General features: G+C 48.4%; 1 protein-coding gene across 1 annotated transcript in view; it reads right to left on the bottom strand.

The window, feature by feature from the left end:
* Positions 1-3,140: 3,140 nt before the first annotated feature.
* The window catches only part of LOC109909930 (myotubularin-related protein 6), a 24,299-nt gene continuing 12,023 nt past the window's right edge, over positions 3,141-15,416 (bottom strand). The window contains exons 6-14 of the mRNA XM_020509019.2: positions 14,725-14,859; positions 14,493-14,625; positions 14,262-14,371; positions 12,976-13,101; positions 12,721-12,864; positions 12,496-12,602; positions 12,284-12,418; positions 10,720-10,846; positions 3,141-3,767 (exon numbers count right to left, since the gene is read on the bottom strand). Of these exons, the coding sequence (XP_020364608.1) occupies positions 3,423-3,767; positions 10,720-10,846; positions 12,284-12,418; positions 12,496-12,602; positions 12,721-12,864; positions 12,976-13,101; positions 14,262-14,371; positions 14,493-14,625; positions 14,725-14,859 (1,362 nt within the window). The 3' untranslated portion in view covers positions 3,141-3,422. The remainder of the gene's footprint in view (positions 3,768-10,719; positions 10,847-12,283; positions 12,419-12,495; positions 12,603-12,720; positions 12,865-12,975; positions 13,102-14,261; positions 14,372-14,492; positions 14,626-14,724; positions 14,860-15,416) is intronic.

Raw genomic sequence — 15,416 nt, 5'->3', positions numbered from 1 at the left:
GGACATCCCTTCAAATTAGTGGATTCGGCCATTTCAGCCACACCTGTTGCTGACAGTTGTATAAAATCGAGTACACCGCCATGCAATCTCCATAGACAAACATTGGCCCATACTGAAGAGCTCAGTGACTTTCAATGTGGAACCGTCATAGGATGCCACCTTTCCAACAAATCAGTTTATCAAATTTCTGCCCTGCTAGAGCTGCCCCAGTCAACTGTAAGTGCTGTTATTACAATGGCTCAGCAGGCTCAATGGCTCAGCAGGGCACACAAGCACAAAGTGCTTAAAAATCATCTGTCCTTGGTTGCAAGGAACACTCACTACCGAGTTCCAAACTGCCTCTGGAAGCAACATCAGCACAATAACAGTTCGTCGGGAGCTTCATGAAATGGGTTTCCATGGCGTGCAGCTGCACACAAGCCTAAGATCACCATGCACAATGCCAAGTGTCAACTGGAGTGGTGTAAAGCTCGCCGCCATTGGACTCTGGAGCAGTGGAAACGATGGAGATGAATCACACTTCACCATCTGGCAGCACGACGGAAGAATCTGGGTTTGGAGAACGGCAGGAGAACTCTACCTGCAGAGTGCCCACTGTAAAGTTTGGTGGAGGCTGTTTTTCATGGTTCAGGTTCAGGCCTTAGTTCCACTGAAGGGAAACCTTAACGCTACAGCATACAAACATTCTAGATGATTCTGTGATTCCAACTTTGTGGTTGGAGGAAGGCCCTTTCCTTTTTCAGCAGGACAATGCCCCCATGCACAAAGCAAGGTCCATACAGAAATGGTTTGTCGAGATCGGTGTGGATGAAACTGACTGGCTTGCACAGAGCCCTGACCTCAACCCCATCGAACACCTTTGGGATGAATTGGAACGCCGACTGCGAGCCAGGCCTAACCGCCCAACATCAGTGCCCGACCTCACTAATGCTCTTGTAGCTGAATGGAAGCAATGTTCCAACGTCCAATGGATAGCCTTTCCAGAAGAGTGGAGGCTGTTGTAGCAGCAAAGGGGGGACCAACTCCATAGTAATACCCACGATTTTAGAATGAGATGTTCGACGAGCAGGTGTCCACATTTGGCCATGTAGTGTATATGGAGCGTGTGTGTAGGTGTGGGTGGACGTGCATGCATGTATACTTAGCCCTCAGTAGTGTCACGGCTGTCTCTGGTCTAGAACGTAGCAGAATGTTGGCGTGCTATGGGAGAGGGTAGGGGAACCATGTCGTGTAGAAGACCTGTTAATGTTTAATGGAAGTTAAAGTGCAACGGGACTAAATGGCTTACGGAAGCACAGTTCATCATGTAGAGGGAGAGAGAAGTGTCGGGTGTGAAGTCTTGTCTATGCAGTCCAACCCTTCAGCAGACACTCTTGACAGAGTGTCTGTGTGTGTATAGTAACAGTGACCTCCAGAGCTCATTTACAACAAGGACCTTCTTGTCTCAGGCTACAGGGTTTTAGCTGGTCTTTAGTGAAAGCTGACACGAGTATAGAGTAGGAACAATGTATTGGTGAAAACAGACAATCACACACACAGGCTTGGAATAAAAGGCCTGGTAAAGGACATTGGTACAGTGTCTTCATGGAGGTTTGCAGAGAGCTGGTGGAACTAGTTCAATGCCCATGCAGGGCATATTCATAAATAATTTAGGAGCAAGTGCTTTACCCCCCTCCCCCAGTTACATTGTGAAGTTTGTCTGAAAGTATGTTCACACACACAAGTAATACCATCTGTACACTGTGTGCTTGTCAGTGTGTGAGAGGGATCAGAGAAATGGTTTAGGTCAACTTGTATAAACCCATTCCAGACAGTCTAATCCTAACTCTGTTACACTACTGTAGTGACTGCTGTGGGACAGCAATGTCCTGACCTCGGCATGGGCCGTCGTGGGGTTACATTATACACTGAAGTGAGGGTCCCGCGGGCCCAAGGGGAATCAAGGAGGGCCTAGTTCTAGTGGCCAGCTCAGATGCACTACGACGAACAACTAAAACCAACGGGTGACTGTCCTATTGTTTGCTGTCGCCACAGAGTGTTGTAGCGACCACCTGCTGGATGCCAGCTATGGCTGTTCTCACCAATGTGGAGGCGGGGGAAAAACGCACACCTGTTTAGGCGAGGTGCTGCCTAGCGGAGTAGAACCCTTGAAAAATAAATGGAGAACCGCACACTCTAGGAGCTCCGATGCAATAACTGAATAACCTAACCAACGTTGACAGACAAGCGGTCTTCATCAGGGTATAGTCACCCTGACGTTCTCACCAATGGAACATGATGAACTGTCTGAAAGATTGCAATAACCTGGTCAGAGGCTCTACTGCACATGTCAAACTCATTCCATGGAGGGCCAATCGTCTGTGGATTTTCCTTCCTCCCTTGTACTTGATTGATGAATTAAGGTCACTAATTAGTAAGGAACTCCCATCTCACCTAGTTGTCCAGGTGTTCATTGAAAGGAAAAACCAGCAGACACTAGGCCCTCCATGGAATGAGTTGACAGCCCTGCTCTAGTCTCCTCTAATGGATTGACAAACTCTTCCAGTCTCTCACACACAGCCTCCTTGTTCTCCTGCTGACCCCTCCAATGTTCTATGACCCTAGAGTAACTATGGCAATTACCTTGAAAATGGGGTTATGACCTTACCCAGTGAGACAAAGGTAACCAACTGGATTATCCAATCAACCCAAGGGAGCCAATGGGATTATCTCAATGCCATGTCCACGGATGAATGTTGGACATGGAAGTAAAAATCAGCTTTCACCATCCATCATTCAGATTACAGTGGAATCATGCAATCTCGGAAGATGGAACAGTTTGAAGGATAAATGATCTGATTTCAGTGCAATTCCACGTTAAAACAGGGTTATCCAAAGATGTCCTGGCTTAGACGGAGGACATTTTAGAACTCAAATCTGTACCTGGCCGTCACCCCATCTGGAGGATCACAATATTAAGAACATGAATTATGGGATGTTCATTACTAAATCGGCTCGACGTTGGATTAAGAATCTGATGGTTTGAACATCAAGAGATCAGAGCAGACACAGTCTGATGCCAGGAACTGTCCTACAGAGTATTGGCTTTCACAAATATAGTTGTGTTGAGTTGAATAACATAGGCAGACAGAACACACAGATCTTCATGATGTCATTTATTCTCTTTAGTGCTTTTCAACATTCTTAAAAACAAGCCTTTCTATGTGCAGTAAATGGCGCTTTCTATAAAGATTTATAATACAACCTTCATTCGCCAACATAGGAATATGGCTAAACACAACACACACACACACACGCACGCACGCACTCACACCAACACGCACACACTCGTCCTTTAGTGACCCCATCTCTCACTCTTTCCATTCCTCCTCCCTCCATTCCAGCCCAATCACCCCTCCTCCATTTCTCCAGTATCACGCGCCTCAGCAGGTCATGCGGGCCACTCCAAACTCCAGGCTGACCACAGCGGGCTCGGCCTTGGCCCCGTATGTCTCCTGCAGGTCACTGTAGCTCTCCTTGCGCTCTGTACCGCTGCTGCCCTCTACTGTCCGCTCTGTGTCACTGCAGCACTCTGTCACCTCCTCTCCCACCTCCTCCTCCTCCTCCTCCTCCTCCTCCTCCTCCTCCTCATGCTGTCGCTGTGCCTCCTTCCGGCTGAGGGGGGCTCCCAGGATGAGGGAGTGAGGGCGCGTGGGGAGGATGCGTTGGGCTCTAGGGGAAGCCTGGGGGTCCGGGGTGGGGGGGCTGATGCCATGCTTCTGTAGCCTCTGGAGGGACAAAGAAGGAGACATAGGGTTAGATTTAGTAACGAGAACCCCCTCCACCCATAAAAACACATTGCGCACCACCAATACCTCCACACAATCACCTGTTGTTTTCAGAATTCTGATGTGCTGATTGATGTCACATTGTGTGTCGTTTCAATACACCAGCACCACATTAAAACCGTAACTCTAACCCCTCCTCTCAAGCCATATTTTATTTCTTTATTAACTTACACCTTTATTTAACCAGGTAGGATAGTTGAGAACAAGTTCTCATTTACAACTGCGACCTGGCCAAGATAAAGCAAAGCAGTTCGACACATAACTACACATGGAGTAAAACAAACATACAATCAAAAATACAGTAGAAAAATCTTTATACAGCTTGTGCAAATGAGGTAGGATAAGAGAGGTAAGGCAATAAATAGGCCATGGTGGTGAAGTAATTACAATATAGCAATTAAACACTGCAATGGTAGGATGTACAGAAGACGAATGTGCAAGTATAGATACTGGGGTGCAAAGGAGCAAGATAAATAAATAAATACAGTATGGGGATGAGGTAGATTAGATGGGCTAATTACAGATGAGCTATGTACAGGTGCAGTGATCTGTGAGCTGCTCTGACAGCTGGTGCTTAAAGCTAGTGAGGGAGGTAAGGGTCTCCAGCTGATTTTTGCAGTTCGTTCCAGTCATTGGCAGCAGAGAACTGGAAGGAGAGGCAGCCAAAGGAAGAATTGGCTTTGGGGGTAACCAGGGAGATATACCCGCTGGAGCGCGTGTCAGTGAGCTGAGATAAGGCGGGGCTTTACCTAGCGTAGACTTGTAGATGACCTGGAGCCAGTGGGTTTGGCAATGAGTATGAAGCGAGGGCCAGCCAACGAGAGTGTACCGTGGTGGGTAGTATATGGGGCTTTGGTGACAAAACGGGTGGCACTGTGATAGACTACATCCAATTTGTTGAGTAGAGCGTTGGAGACTATTTTATAGATGACAATGCCGAAGTTGAGGATGGGTAGGATAGTCAGTTTTGCGAGGGTGTTTGGCAGCATGAGTGAAGGATGCTTTGTTGCAAAATAGCCTTTTCTAGATGTATTTTGGATTGGAGATGTTTAATGCAAGTCTGGAAGGAGAGTTTACAGTCTAACCAGACACCTAGGTATTTGTAGTTGTCCACATATTCTAAGTCAGAACCGTCCAGAGTAGTGATGCTGAACGGGCGGGCAGGTGCGGGCAGCGATCAGTTGAAGAGCATGCATTTAGTTTTACTTGCATTTAAGAGCAGTTGGAGGCCACGGAAGGAGAGTTTTATGGCATTGAAGCTCATCTGGAGGTTAGTTAACACAGTGTCCAAAGAAGGGCCAGATGTATACAGGATGGTGTCGTCTGCGTAGAGGTGGATCAAAAAGTCACCCGCAACAAGAGCAACATTATTGATGTATACAAAGAGACAGCCCCCTGAGCCCCCACACCTCCTGAAATGACACCACACTGTTAATAATTTGATACAATTCAAACCGAAGGCAGTGTTCGTTCTTGTTAGCCATACAGCCAACTTGGTCTGGCCAAACAAACAGTTCAGCAAAACACATTTTACCCTTTTCTCTGCTTGAATAGCTTGGCCCCAATCACAAACATCCCCACAGAGAAGACCACTCCCAACCTCACACAGAGTCTAGAGACAATAACAGCATTATCTTGGCACACAGAAAAAAACATGATCAGTCTCAGTCACTGCACAAAACAGATACCCCTCCCCAACTAAACCCTATAGCTATTGGTGACCAGGGCTCCATGTAATACCCTCCACTGGAGGTCCTCTGACATGTTTGGCACTGTGAGCTTAGAGCACCCTCCACCTATACCCTGCCATGCTCTCAGCCCCACACAACCCCCTGATGCCCCGTCACTCCCACTAAGCTCCTGATGTGCCTAACCTTGACACGGAGGGTGTACAGCGCCTTACGCACCACTTCCACAAACTCGGCGTGCTAAATATCAGTAATATCAGTCTCTGCTGTCACTTGCAGTGGTGGCCACTCCTCCAGAGGCTGCTCTAGCACACGCTTCTCTGGCTCAGGCAGAGCCTCCTGGACCTTCCCATGACTCTCTCCAGCAACCTAAGAGACATTAGTCCCGCCTGTTGTGCCAACTCCTGGGGGGTTTCCCACCCCCCCACCAGTCGTTGGTCAGCTAGTCTCCTGCTGCCATTAAACGTCACTGCAGGGTGGCTGAACAAACAGGCCTCAAAGGGATCAGTGGGTTGTGGAAGATGGGCTTCTCCCATGCCCCCCCCTCGTGTGGGCCTCAGCAGCTGCCAGGCACTCAGTACTGCAGCATAGAAATCAGAGACCCCTGCTTCGTTTAGTCTCTCCGGCTTCTTCTCATGAAGAAGAGCTTGCGGCGCAGCCCTAAACCACTCATAAACAGAGCACATGCTGGTTCCCTCCAGCTAACATCAGTGTGGTACAGTAGCCTCTGCACTGCTTCAAGTCAGAATGATGCCACCCTGCTCTCCAGGTCCAGCAGGCCTTGTCCTCCCTCCTGGACAGAAAATAATCCATGTATTTGCGTTGCATGTCCGCAAGCAATCCGCCGGTGTGTGTGTGTGTGTGTGTGTGTGTATCTCCCTCACAACAGAAGTTACACGCCCATCAGACAAAAGTAAACCATGGGTTTTCTTGGTTTCCCCACTCTGTTTTTCCAACCCAAACAAGAAATGGATGCTGACAGCTCTCTCTCAACATGGAAAGTCTCCTTTCTCTTTGATGGGATAAAGAGCCCCACGTCCCAGTGTAGTTGATAGATGATCTTGCATCCCCCACCTTATCCTGCCACACCAGCTCAACCTCCGCTACACTCAAGCTCCCCAAGTACCCTGAAGAAGAAAAGGCTGTATACTGCTGACAGAAGAACCCAATCTGGGCTTTCCATACATCCCACCACTGACAGAGACTCCAACTCCCCTTTCCGGTGTCCCCACCTCTCCCAAAAGCTTGAGCAAAAAGTGTTATCTTGTAAGAGCTTAAATTTGAATTTTCAATAGGACACCTGCCTGGGCCCTGGTGGAACAGAGAAGTGAGCCATGGCAATATGATGGTCTGAAAGCCCAACTGGGAGAATGGAGGCTCTCACTAGCGTATTGCTCTGATTTTGAAAGTATAGATACGATCCAAACGAGTTGCGTTCACCCTTCCCCAACCACCTTTAATGCTTTGGAGGTGGGATACTTAGTTCTCCATGTGTCCACTAAATCAAACTCATTCAGAACATCATTCAACACCGCTGCAGAGACCGAACGCAATTCCTCAACATTCCTGTCTTTAGTGAAGTCAATTGTCTGCTAACTCCTGGACAGTCTGTGGTGCAACGTGGCTTCGGTCGATGGAGCGAGACATGATGTCCCAGATGTGCTCAATTGGATTCAGGTCTGGGGAAGGGGCGGGCCAGTCCATTGCATCAATCCCTTCCTCTTGCAGGAACTACTGACACACTCCAGCTACATGAGGTCTAGCATTGTCTTGCAATAGGAGGAACCCAGGGCCAACCGCACCAGCATATGGTCTCACAAGGGGTCTGAGGATCTCATCTTGGTACCTAATGGCAATCAGGCTACCTCTGGCGAGCACATGGAGGGCTGTGCGGCCCCCCAAAGAAATGCCACCCCACACCATGACTGACCCACTGCCAAACCGGTCATGCTGGAGGATGTTGCAGGCAGCAGAACGTTCTCCACAGTGTCTCCAGACTCGTCACGTCTGTCACATGTGCTCAGTGTGAACCTGCTTTCATCTGTGAAGAGCACAGGGCGCCCGTGGCGAATTTACCAATCTTGGTGTTCTCAGGCAAATGCAAAACGTCCTGCACGGTGTTGGGCTGTAAGCGCAACACCCCCACCTGTGGAAGTCGGTACCTCATACCACCCTCATGGAGTCTGTTTCTGACCATTTGAGCAGACACATGCACATATTTGTGGCCTGTTGGAGGTCATTTTGCAGGGCTCTAGCAGTGCTCCTCCTTGCACAAAGGCGGAGGTAGCGGTCCTGCTGTTGGGTTGTTGCCCTCCTACGGCCTCCTCCACGTCTCCTGATGTACTGGCCTGTCTCCTGGTAGCGCCTCCATGCTCTGGACACTACGCTGACAGACACAGCAAACCTTCTTGCCACAGCTCGCATTGATGTTCCATGCTGGATGAGCTGCACTACCTGAGCCACTTGTGTGGGTTGTAGACTCCGTCTCATGCTACCACTAGAGTGAAAGCACCGCCAGCATTCAAAAGTGACCAAAACATCAGCCAGGGAGCATAGGAACTGAGAAGTGGTCTGCGGTCACCACCTGCAAAACCACTCCTTTATTGGGGGTGTCTTGCTAATTGCCTATAATTTCAACCTGTTGTCTATTCCATTTGCACAACAGCATGTGAAATGTATTGTCAATCAGTGTTGCTTCCTAAGTGGACAGTTTGATTTCACAGAAGTGTGATTGACTTGGAGTTACATTGTGTTGTTTAAGTGTTCCCTTTATTTTTTTGAGCAGTGTATATAATAAGAAAAAAGAATCACATTTAAATGATTTTGTTTTACAAACCCCTCCCCCCCCCAGTCTCTGCTGCTTTCATGTTAAGGCAGCCAAACCATAAAATCTCCAGGTGGGAGAGAAAACACCACAATTAGAAACCAGTAGAGTAGCCCATGAAGCCACCATGCCATAAAATACCTATCAATTTACAGGTCTATAGAAATGTCCCTTACGCACCAATGTGACCCATTTTCTTAGCCTATACTGCTTCCTGGGTGAGGACACTAAACCCCTCATTCTTCATCAGGTGTTGTGTTGACCTTACAAACCTTTCAGAAGCAGGAATATAACACTCCAGCGGAACCTTCTTTTTCCCTTTAGTCTCCCTCAGGAAGCTAGACAGTTCCCTCGCTGTATGTATAGGGCCCACAGACCCTGTACTCACCTCCTCACCGCTCCCCACAGACCCTGTACTCACCGCTCCCCACAGACCCTGTACTCACCGCTCCCCACAGACCCTGTACTCACCGCTCCCCACAGACCCTGTACTCACCGCTCCCCACAGACCCTGTACTCACCGCTCCCCACAGACCCTGTACTCACCGCTCCCCACAGACCCTGTACTCACCGCTCCCCACAGACCCTGTACTCACCGCTCCCCACAGACCCTGTACTCACCGCTCCCCACAGACCCTGTACTCACCGCTCCCCACAGACCCTGTACTCACCTCCTCAGCGTTCCCCACAGACCCTGTACTCACCTCCTCAGCATGCTTAGCGTTCCCCACAGACCCTGTACTCCCCTCCTCAGCATGCTTAGCGTTCCCCACAGACCCTGTACTCCCCTCCTCAGCATGCTTAGCGTTCCCCACAGACCCTGTACTCACCTCCTCAGCATGCTTAGCGTTCCCCACAGACCCTGTACTCCCCTCCTCAGCATGCTTAGCGTTCCCCACAGACCCTGTACTCACCTCCTCAGCATGCTTAGCGTTCCCCACAGACCCTGTACTCCCCTCCTCAGCATGCTTGGCGTTCCCCACAGACCCTGTACTCACCTCCTCAGCATGCTTAGCATTCCCCACAGACCCTGTACTCACCTCAGCATGCTTAGTGTTCCCCACAGACCCTGTACTCACCTCAGCATGCTTAGCGTTCCCCACAGACCCTGTACTCACCTCCACCACCAGAGTTTCCGTTACTACAACAACCTGCCTCTGCTCACCCCCCCCCCACATCTATACACCCCCTTCTCCAAGAAACAAACAATGCGTTAACACTGCACCATGAAAACAAATGCATAAAAACGTCAAAATAAGCACGAAACAGGATAGAAAAACGATAGTTGCCCTCAACACAACCCATCAACCCAGACCCCAGGAAAATAACCTCACACTCAATGTCAACAAAACCAAGGAGATGATTGTGGACTTCAGGAAACAGCAGAGGGAACACCCCCCTATCCACATCGATGGAACAGTAGTGGAGAGGGTAGCAAGTTAAGTTCCTCGGCGTACAAATCACAGACAAACTGAATTGGTCCACCCACACAGACAGCATCGTGAAGAAGGCGCAGCAGCGCCTCTTCAATCTCAGGAGGCTGAAGAAATTTGGCTTGTCACCAAAAGGACTCACAAACCTCTACAGATGCACAATTGAGAGCATCCTGGCGGGCTGTATCACCGCCTGGTACGGCAACTGCTCAGCCCACAACCGTAAGGCTCTCCAGAGGGTAGTGAGGTCTGCACAACGCATCACCGGGGGCAAACTACCTGCCCTCCAGGACACCTACACCACCCGATGTTACAGGAAGGCCATAAAGATCATCAAGGACAACAACCACCCGAGCCACTGCCTGTGGCTCTGACTGAAAAACAGCTTCTATCTCAAGGCCATCAGACTGTTAAACAGCCACCACTAACATTGAGTGGCTGCTGCCAACACACTGACTCAACTCCAGCCACTTTAATAATGGGAATTGATGGGAAATGTAAAATATATCACTAGCCACTTTAAACAATGCTACCTAATATAATGTTTACATACACTACATTATTCATCTCATATGTATACGTATATACTGTACTCTATATCATCTACTGCATCTTTATGTTATACATGTATCACTAGCCACTTTAACTATGCCACTTTGTTTACATACTCATCTCATATGTATATACTGTACTCGATCCATCTACTGTATCTTGCCTATGCCGCTCTGTACCATCACTCATTCATATATCTTTATGTACATATTCTTTATCCCCTTACACTTGTGTGTATAAGACAGTAGTTTTGGAATTGTTAGCTAGATTACTTGTTGGTTATTACTGCATTGTCGGAACTAGAAGCACAAGCATTTCGCTACACTCGCATTAACATCTGCTAACCATGTGTGTGAGACAAATAAAATTTGATTTGATTTGATACAAGTACTCACAGTCTCCAGGTCTTTTATTGTGTCCTCCAGTTGGCAGTTGCTCTCTTTCAGGGTGAGAACGTTCTTCAGGACAGACTGACGGGGGTGCATGGAGCGATCAAACTGGTGGTACATATTCCTCCAGAACCTGACACACACAGAGAGAGAGAGAGAGACAGAGAGCGAGAGCGAGAGAGCACGCGAGAGAGACAGAGAAAAGAATGTATAACAGTGTAGGGTTGATGAGAGAGAGGCAAGGTAGAGGAAGAGAGAGGGACGGAGAGGAAGAGAGAGGGACGGAGAGGAAGAGAGAGGGACGGAGAGGAAGAGAGAGGGACGGAGAGGAAGAGAGAGGGACGGAGAGGAAGAGAGAGGGACGGAGAGGAAGAGAGAGGGACGGAGAGGTGGAAAAGGGGGAAGAGATCAAAATGTAATTGTATTTTCTTCGTAAACAGGTGTAAACTAACAGTGAAATGCTTAATTACGGACCCTTCCCAGCAATGCAGAGAATTTTTTTTATTTTAATGAAAATATTTTGGGGAGGGGATGGCTATATACACAGGGTACTGTACAGTTTATGACTGAAGATTTTTAGGGCCTTCCTCTGACACCGCCCTGTATAGAGGTCCTGTATGGCAGGGAGCTCAGCCCTAGTGATGTACTGGGCTGTACGCACTACCCTCTGACACCGCCCTGTATAGAGGACCTGTATGGCAGGGAGCTCCGCCCTAGTGATGTACTGGGCTGTACGCACTACCCTCTGACACCGCCTTGTATAGAGGACCTGTATGGCAGGGAGCTCAGCCCTAGTGATGTACTGGGCCGTACGCACTACCCTCTGTAGCATCTTGCGGTCGGATGCCAAACAGTTACAATACCAAGTGGTGATGCAGTCAGTCAAGATGATCCCAATGGTGCAGCTGTAGAACTTTGAGTATCCGAGGGCCCATGCCAAATCCGAGGGGCGTGGTCCTGCCCTCTTCACGACTATGTTGATGTGTGGACCATGATAATTCCTTAGTGATGTGGACACAGAGGAACTTGAAGCTCTAGACCTGTCCCACAACAGCCCCGTCTATGTGGATGGGGGCGTGCTCTGCCCTCCATTTCCTATAGTCCACGATCAGGTTGTTGTTCTGGCACCACACTGCCAGGTCTCTGACCTCCTCCCTGTAGGCTGTCTTATCGTCGTCGGTGATCAGGCCTACCACCATCTGCAAACTTAATGATGGTGTTGGAGTCGTGCTCGGCCACACAGTCATGGGTGAACAGGAGGGGACTAAGCACGTACCCCTGAGGGGCCCCTTTGTTGAGGGTCAGCGTGGCGGATATGTTGTTGCAGAAGGTGTTTAATACCAGGGTCCTTAGCTTAGTGATGAGCTTGGAGGGCACTAGGGTGTTGACCGCTGAACTGTAGTCAATTAACAGCATCCTCACATAAGTGTTCCTTTTGTCCAGGTGGGACAAAGTAGTGTGGAGTGAAACCGAGATTAGGAAGATGAGGAAAGGATAGAGAAAGGATATTCTTAGAGTAGAGTGGATGAGGGAAGGAGAGAAAGAGAGGAGGTAAAGGACTAGTTCTTACTTGAAGTGGCAGGGCAGGGTGGAGGGTTCTAGGACGGGGTGTGCGTCTGCGTAGGTGGGGCAGTAGGCAGGGTTTAGGTAGTTCTGCTGCTCTCTTAACAGAAACGCCCACAGAGAGTGAGTCCTGTCTCCAAGTCTGGCAGGAGAGAGAGAGAAGACTGAGTGAGTGAGTGGGAGAGAGATGGAAAGCGTGCATGTTTGTGGTTTACTCACTGCAGCTCTTCTCTCAGTCTCTGGTTGTTAGCCAGGAAGTTTCCGTACTGACAGGAGTGAACATGTTCATGGATCTGCAGCAGCAGCCACTCACTGAACTCAAACGCCTGAGGAAGAGTAGGTATCATCATCATCACCACAATCATTCCTCACTCTTCCACTGTGATGGCTGCTATGTGGTGAGTATACTGGAAACACCAGATGCCTGCACACACACACACACACCTGGGGAAACTGCTCGGTGAGCTGCCACACACACTCCAGGAACTGTGTGAAGACGGGGGACACCTCCTTGGGGTCTCCATCCAACTGGTCACACCTGTCTGCAAACTTGTGTCCAAATGAGATCCAGTCTTTCTCTATGAGGACCTGAAACACAGAGAGAGCAGAGTTTCTCATGACATGTTTCCTTCCTCTACAGGCATAGGGAAGTTGTTTGATGGTGCAGTAGCACACACACACACACACACACACACTTACCATGAAGCCTTTGATGGTGCGGTAGTAGGGGTCCATGAGCAGAGCTCCCAGAGAGCAGACCTGGGCTGTCCGATCCCAGCCGTCTGAACAGTGGACCAACACACTGGCTCCTTCTACGGTCACTGCCTATGGGGGAGGGGGACTGAAGTTAAATCACTACCATTGCCATTATCATAACTTGTAAATAAATTATATTTTTTTAAATACAATGTTTTAATTGTCACACACACCAGAAAGGTGCAGTAAAATGTGTTGTACATAGTCAGGATTAGGGTATTAGAAACAGGTGACCTTTTGGTTACTGGCCCAATGCTCTAAGTGCTAGGCTACCTGCTTCATGTGACAAATTAGAAAAATGCTGGAGAGTCGACTCCAAAATAATTGATTCCTCAGCAGCACGTCGACTCCCGGTGTTGACTCCCATTTCTGAATGCCAAGATTAGATTCCGCTCAGAATCAACTCCTAAAGATTCAGTATTTTTGGAACAGAGGAGACTGAGTAGTTGCCGTACTTCCACGAAACACAAACACTTGCATCTTTCATAGCGAGCTAGCGAGGGACGGATATCGAGGGGAGGGGCACAGCATAGTCAGGTCAGCCACCAGGCAGGCAGACAGACAGAACCGTGCACTAGGCCCATCTATAGGCAGTCAAAAGCTGTATATCGCAACGGGATGCTGTATCTCACTATTTATTTCCTTGCAATGTCTCGCAACTTCAGTAAAGCAGGGCCTATTATCAATGAATAGGCTAGGATATTCTACACGCAACAGACGGAAGACTGAACACACACTGGCATCATGATCATGACACTGCTCTAACAGTTGAGAAGCGTTTTTCAACTAAAACTAGAGTTTCTACAGACAAATGCAGGTAGGTCCCTCCCCGTTTTCTTCTGTTTAAGAATAATTTTGCAACAGAATCGGCAGAATGAATACGCCCCCAGGCGAGCCAGCGTGAGGGAGAGAGGTGCGCATGTGTCTTGGTAATCTGTTTTGCATTCCTCGCAAATTCACCAAAGTAGCCTCAAGTTCACCTCTTCCGCTCTGGCTTTATTTAAATGACAACTTTCCCCAGACCTATATAGCATATAGTCTAGTTAGGATATAACACGCAAAATCATGTTGTGTGATAACTGCACTGCTACATTGTTTTTCGGTTTGGGATTTTTCTTAAAACGTTAAGGATCCCAAATTAACGTTTATACCCCTAACTGTCTGCAATCACAGTGTGACTAAACTGAAGTGGAAAGAAAAAAGTGATTGGAGAAAGGACATGGCCTTACCTTGGTGAGGAAGATGGCTGCATCTACCACAGCTTTGACGTGCCGTAGCCAACCACAGCTCTCCAAGCCCAGCAGGTAGTCATTTACCGACAGAAAACGACTTCCCACCACTGAGACAGGCAGAGAGAGATGGAAGGGGTGAAATAAATAGCGCATGCGGGTGTAGTGCATGTGGGTGTAGTGCATGTGGGTGTAGTGCATGTGTGGTGTGAGTGAGTGTGCCCGCCTGACCTTCCAGGAGTTTCTGTAGGCTGGTCCTCATCACGTGGATGTTCTCGATCCCCACAAACTGGAAGCGGATGTTGGAGTAGTTATCTTCATTCTCATAGCCTTTACCTGCTGCTCTGTTGGCCATGGCATTCAACTGCAGAGAGGGAGGGCGATAAACAAAAGAATGAAGGAATGGACTGAGAATGTCCACATTCTTTGGGAAGAGCTTGCTAACGGCGTTGCGATTAGGTACCTTGGGCCTGGTATCCATGACGTAGACAAATCGGCTGTTGTGATTGGCCTTGCTGATGGCCTGCAACATGCTCTCGTCCTCCAAGCATCGTGCACTGAACCCAGAGAGAGGCTGGCTGCACCGACACACTGCTGCCTGCAGGGGACAGGGACGAGCACAGAAAACAGGGATTGGGCCCCATACACCTAACCGGACGATTTACAGAGACTTGTTCGGTTGGGAATATTGTGTTGGGGTGAAATGGTAAAAGTTACAGTACAGATTAGGTTTAGATTATGACTGGTGTTGTGATCAGTGGTAAAATGTTAGGGTAGGGATCATCAACTAGATTCACTGTGTACAGATTATTCCTTGAGCAGATGGTCGGGGTGCCTGAACATAATTATAAAATCATTTGTAGACTGTAAATTGACCGAAAGAAGCCCAAACAGATAATATTCAACTAGCACATAATCATTTCAAACCTTACATGATTGTATACAAATGTATCTCCATTATGTGTGGGAATACTTGGGAACAGATTACTTAAATTAAAATCACTTGGGACTGATTAAAATTCTCAACAATAAAAGAACTTGGGGGGCCAAATAAAAGCAGATAGGTGTTATATGTTTAGGGTGAAGATGAGTAGGGTATACACTGCATTCAGAAAGTATTCAGACCCCTTGACTTATTCCACATTTTGTTACGTT

Source organism: Oncorhynchus kisutch, linkage group LG18 (assembly GCF_002021735.2).
Source record: "Oncorhynchus kisutch isolate 150728-3 linkage group LG18, Okis_V2, whole genome shotgun sequence".
NCBI lineage: Eukaryota > Metazoa > Chordata > Actinopteri > Salmoniformes > Salmonidae > Oncorhynchus > Oncorhynchus kisutch.
This window is presented reverse-complemented; position numbering and strand designations above follow the sequence as displayed.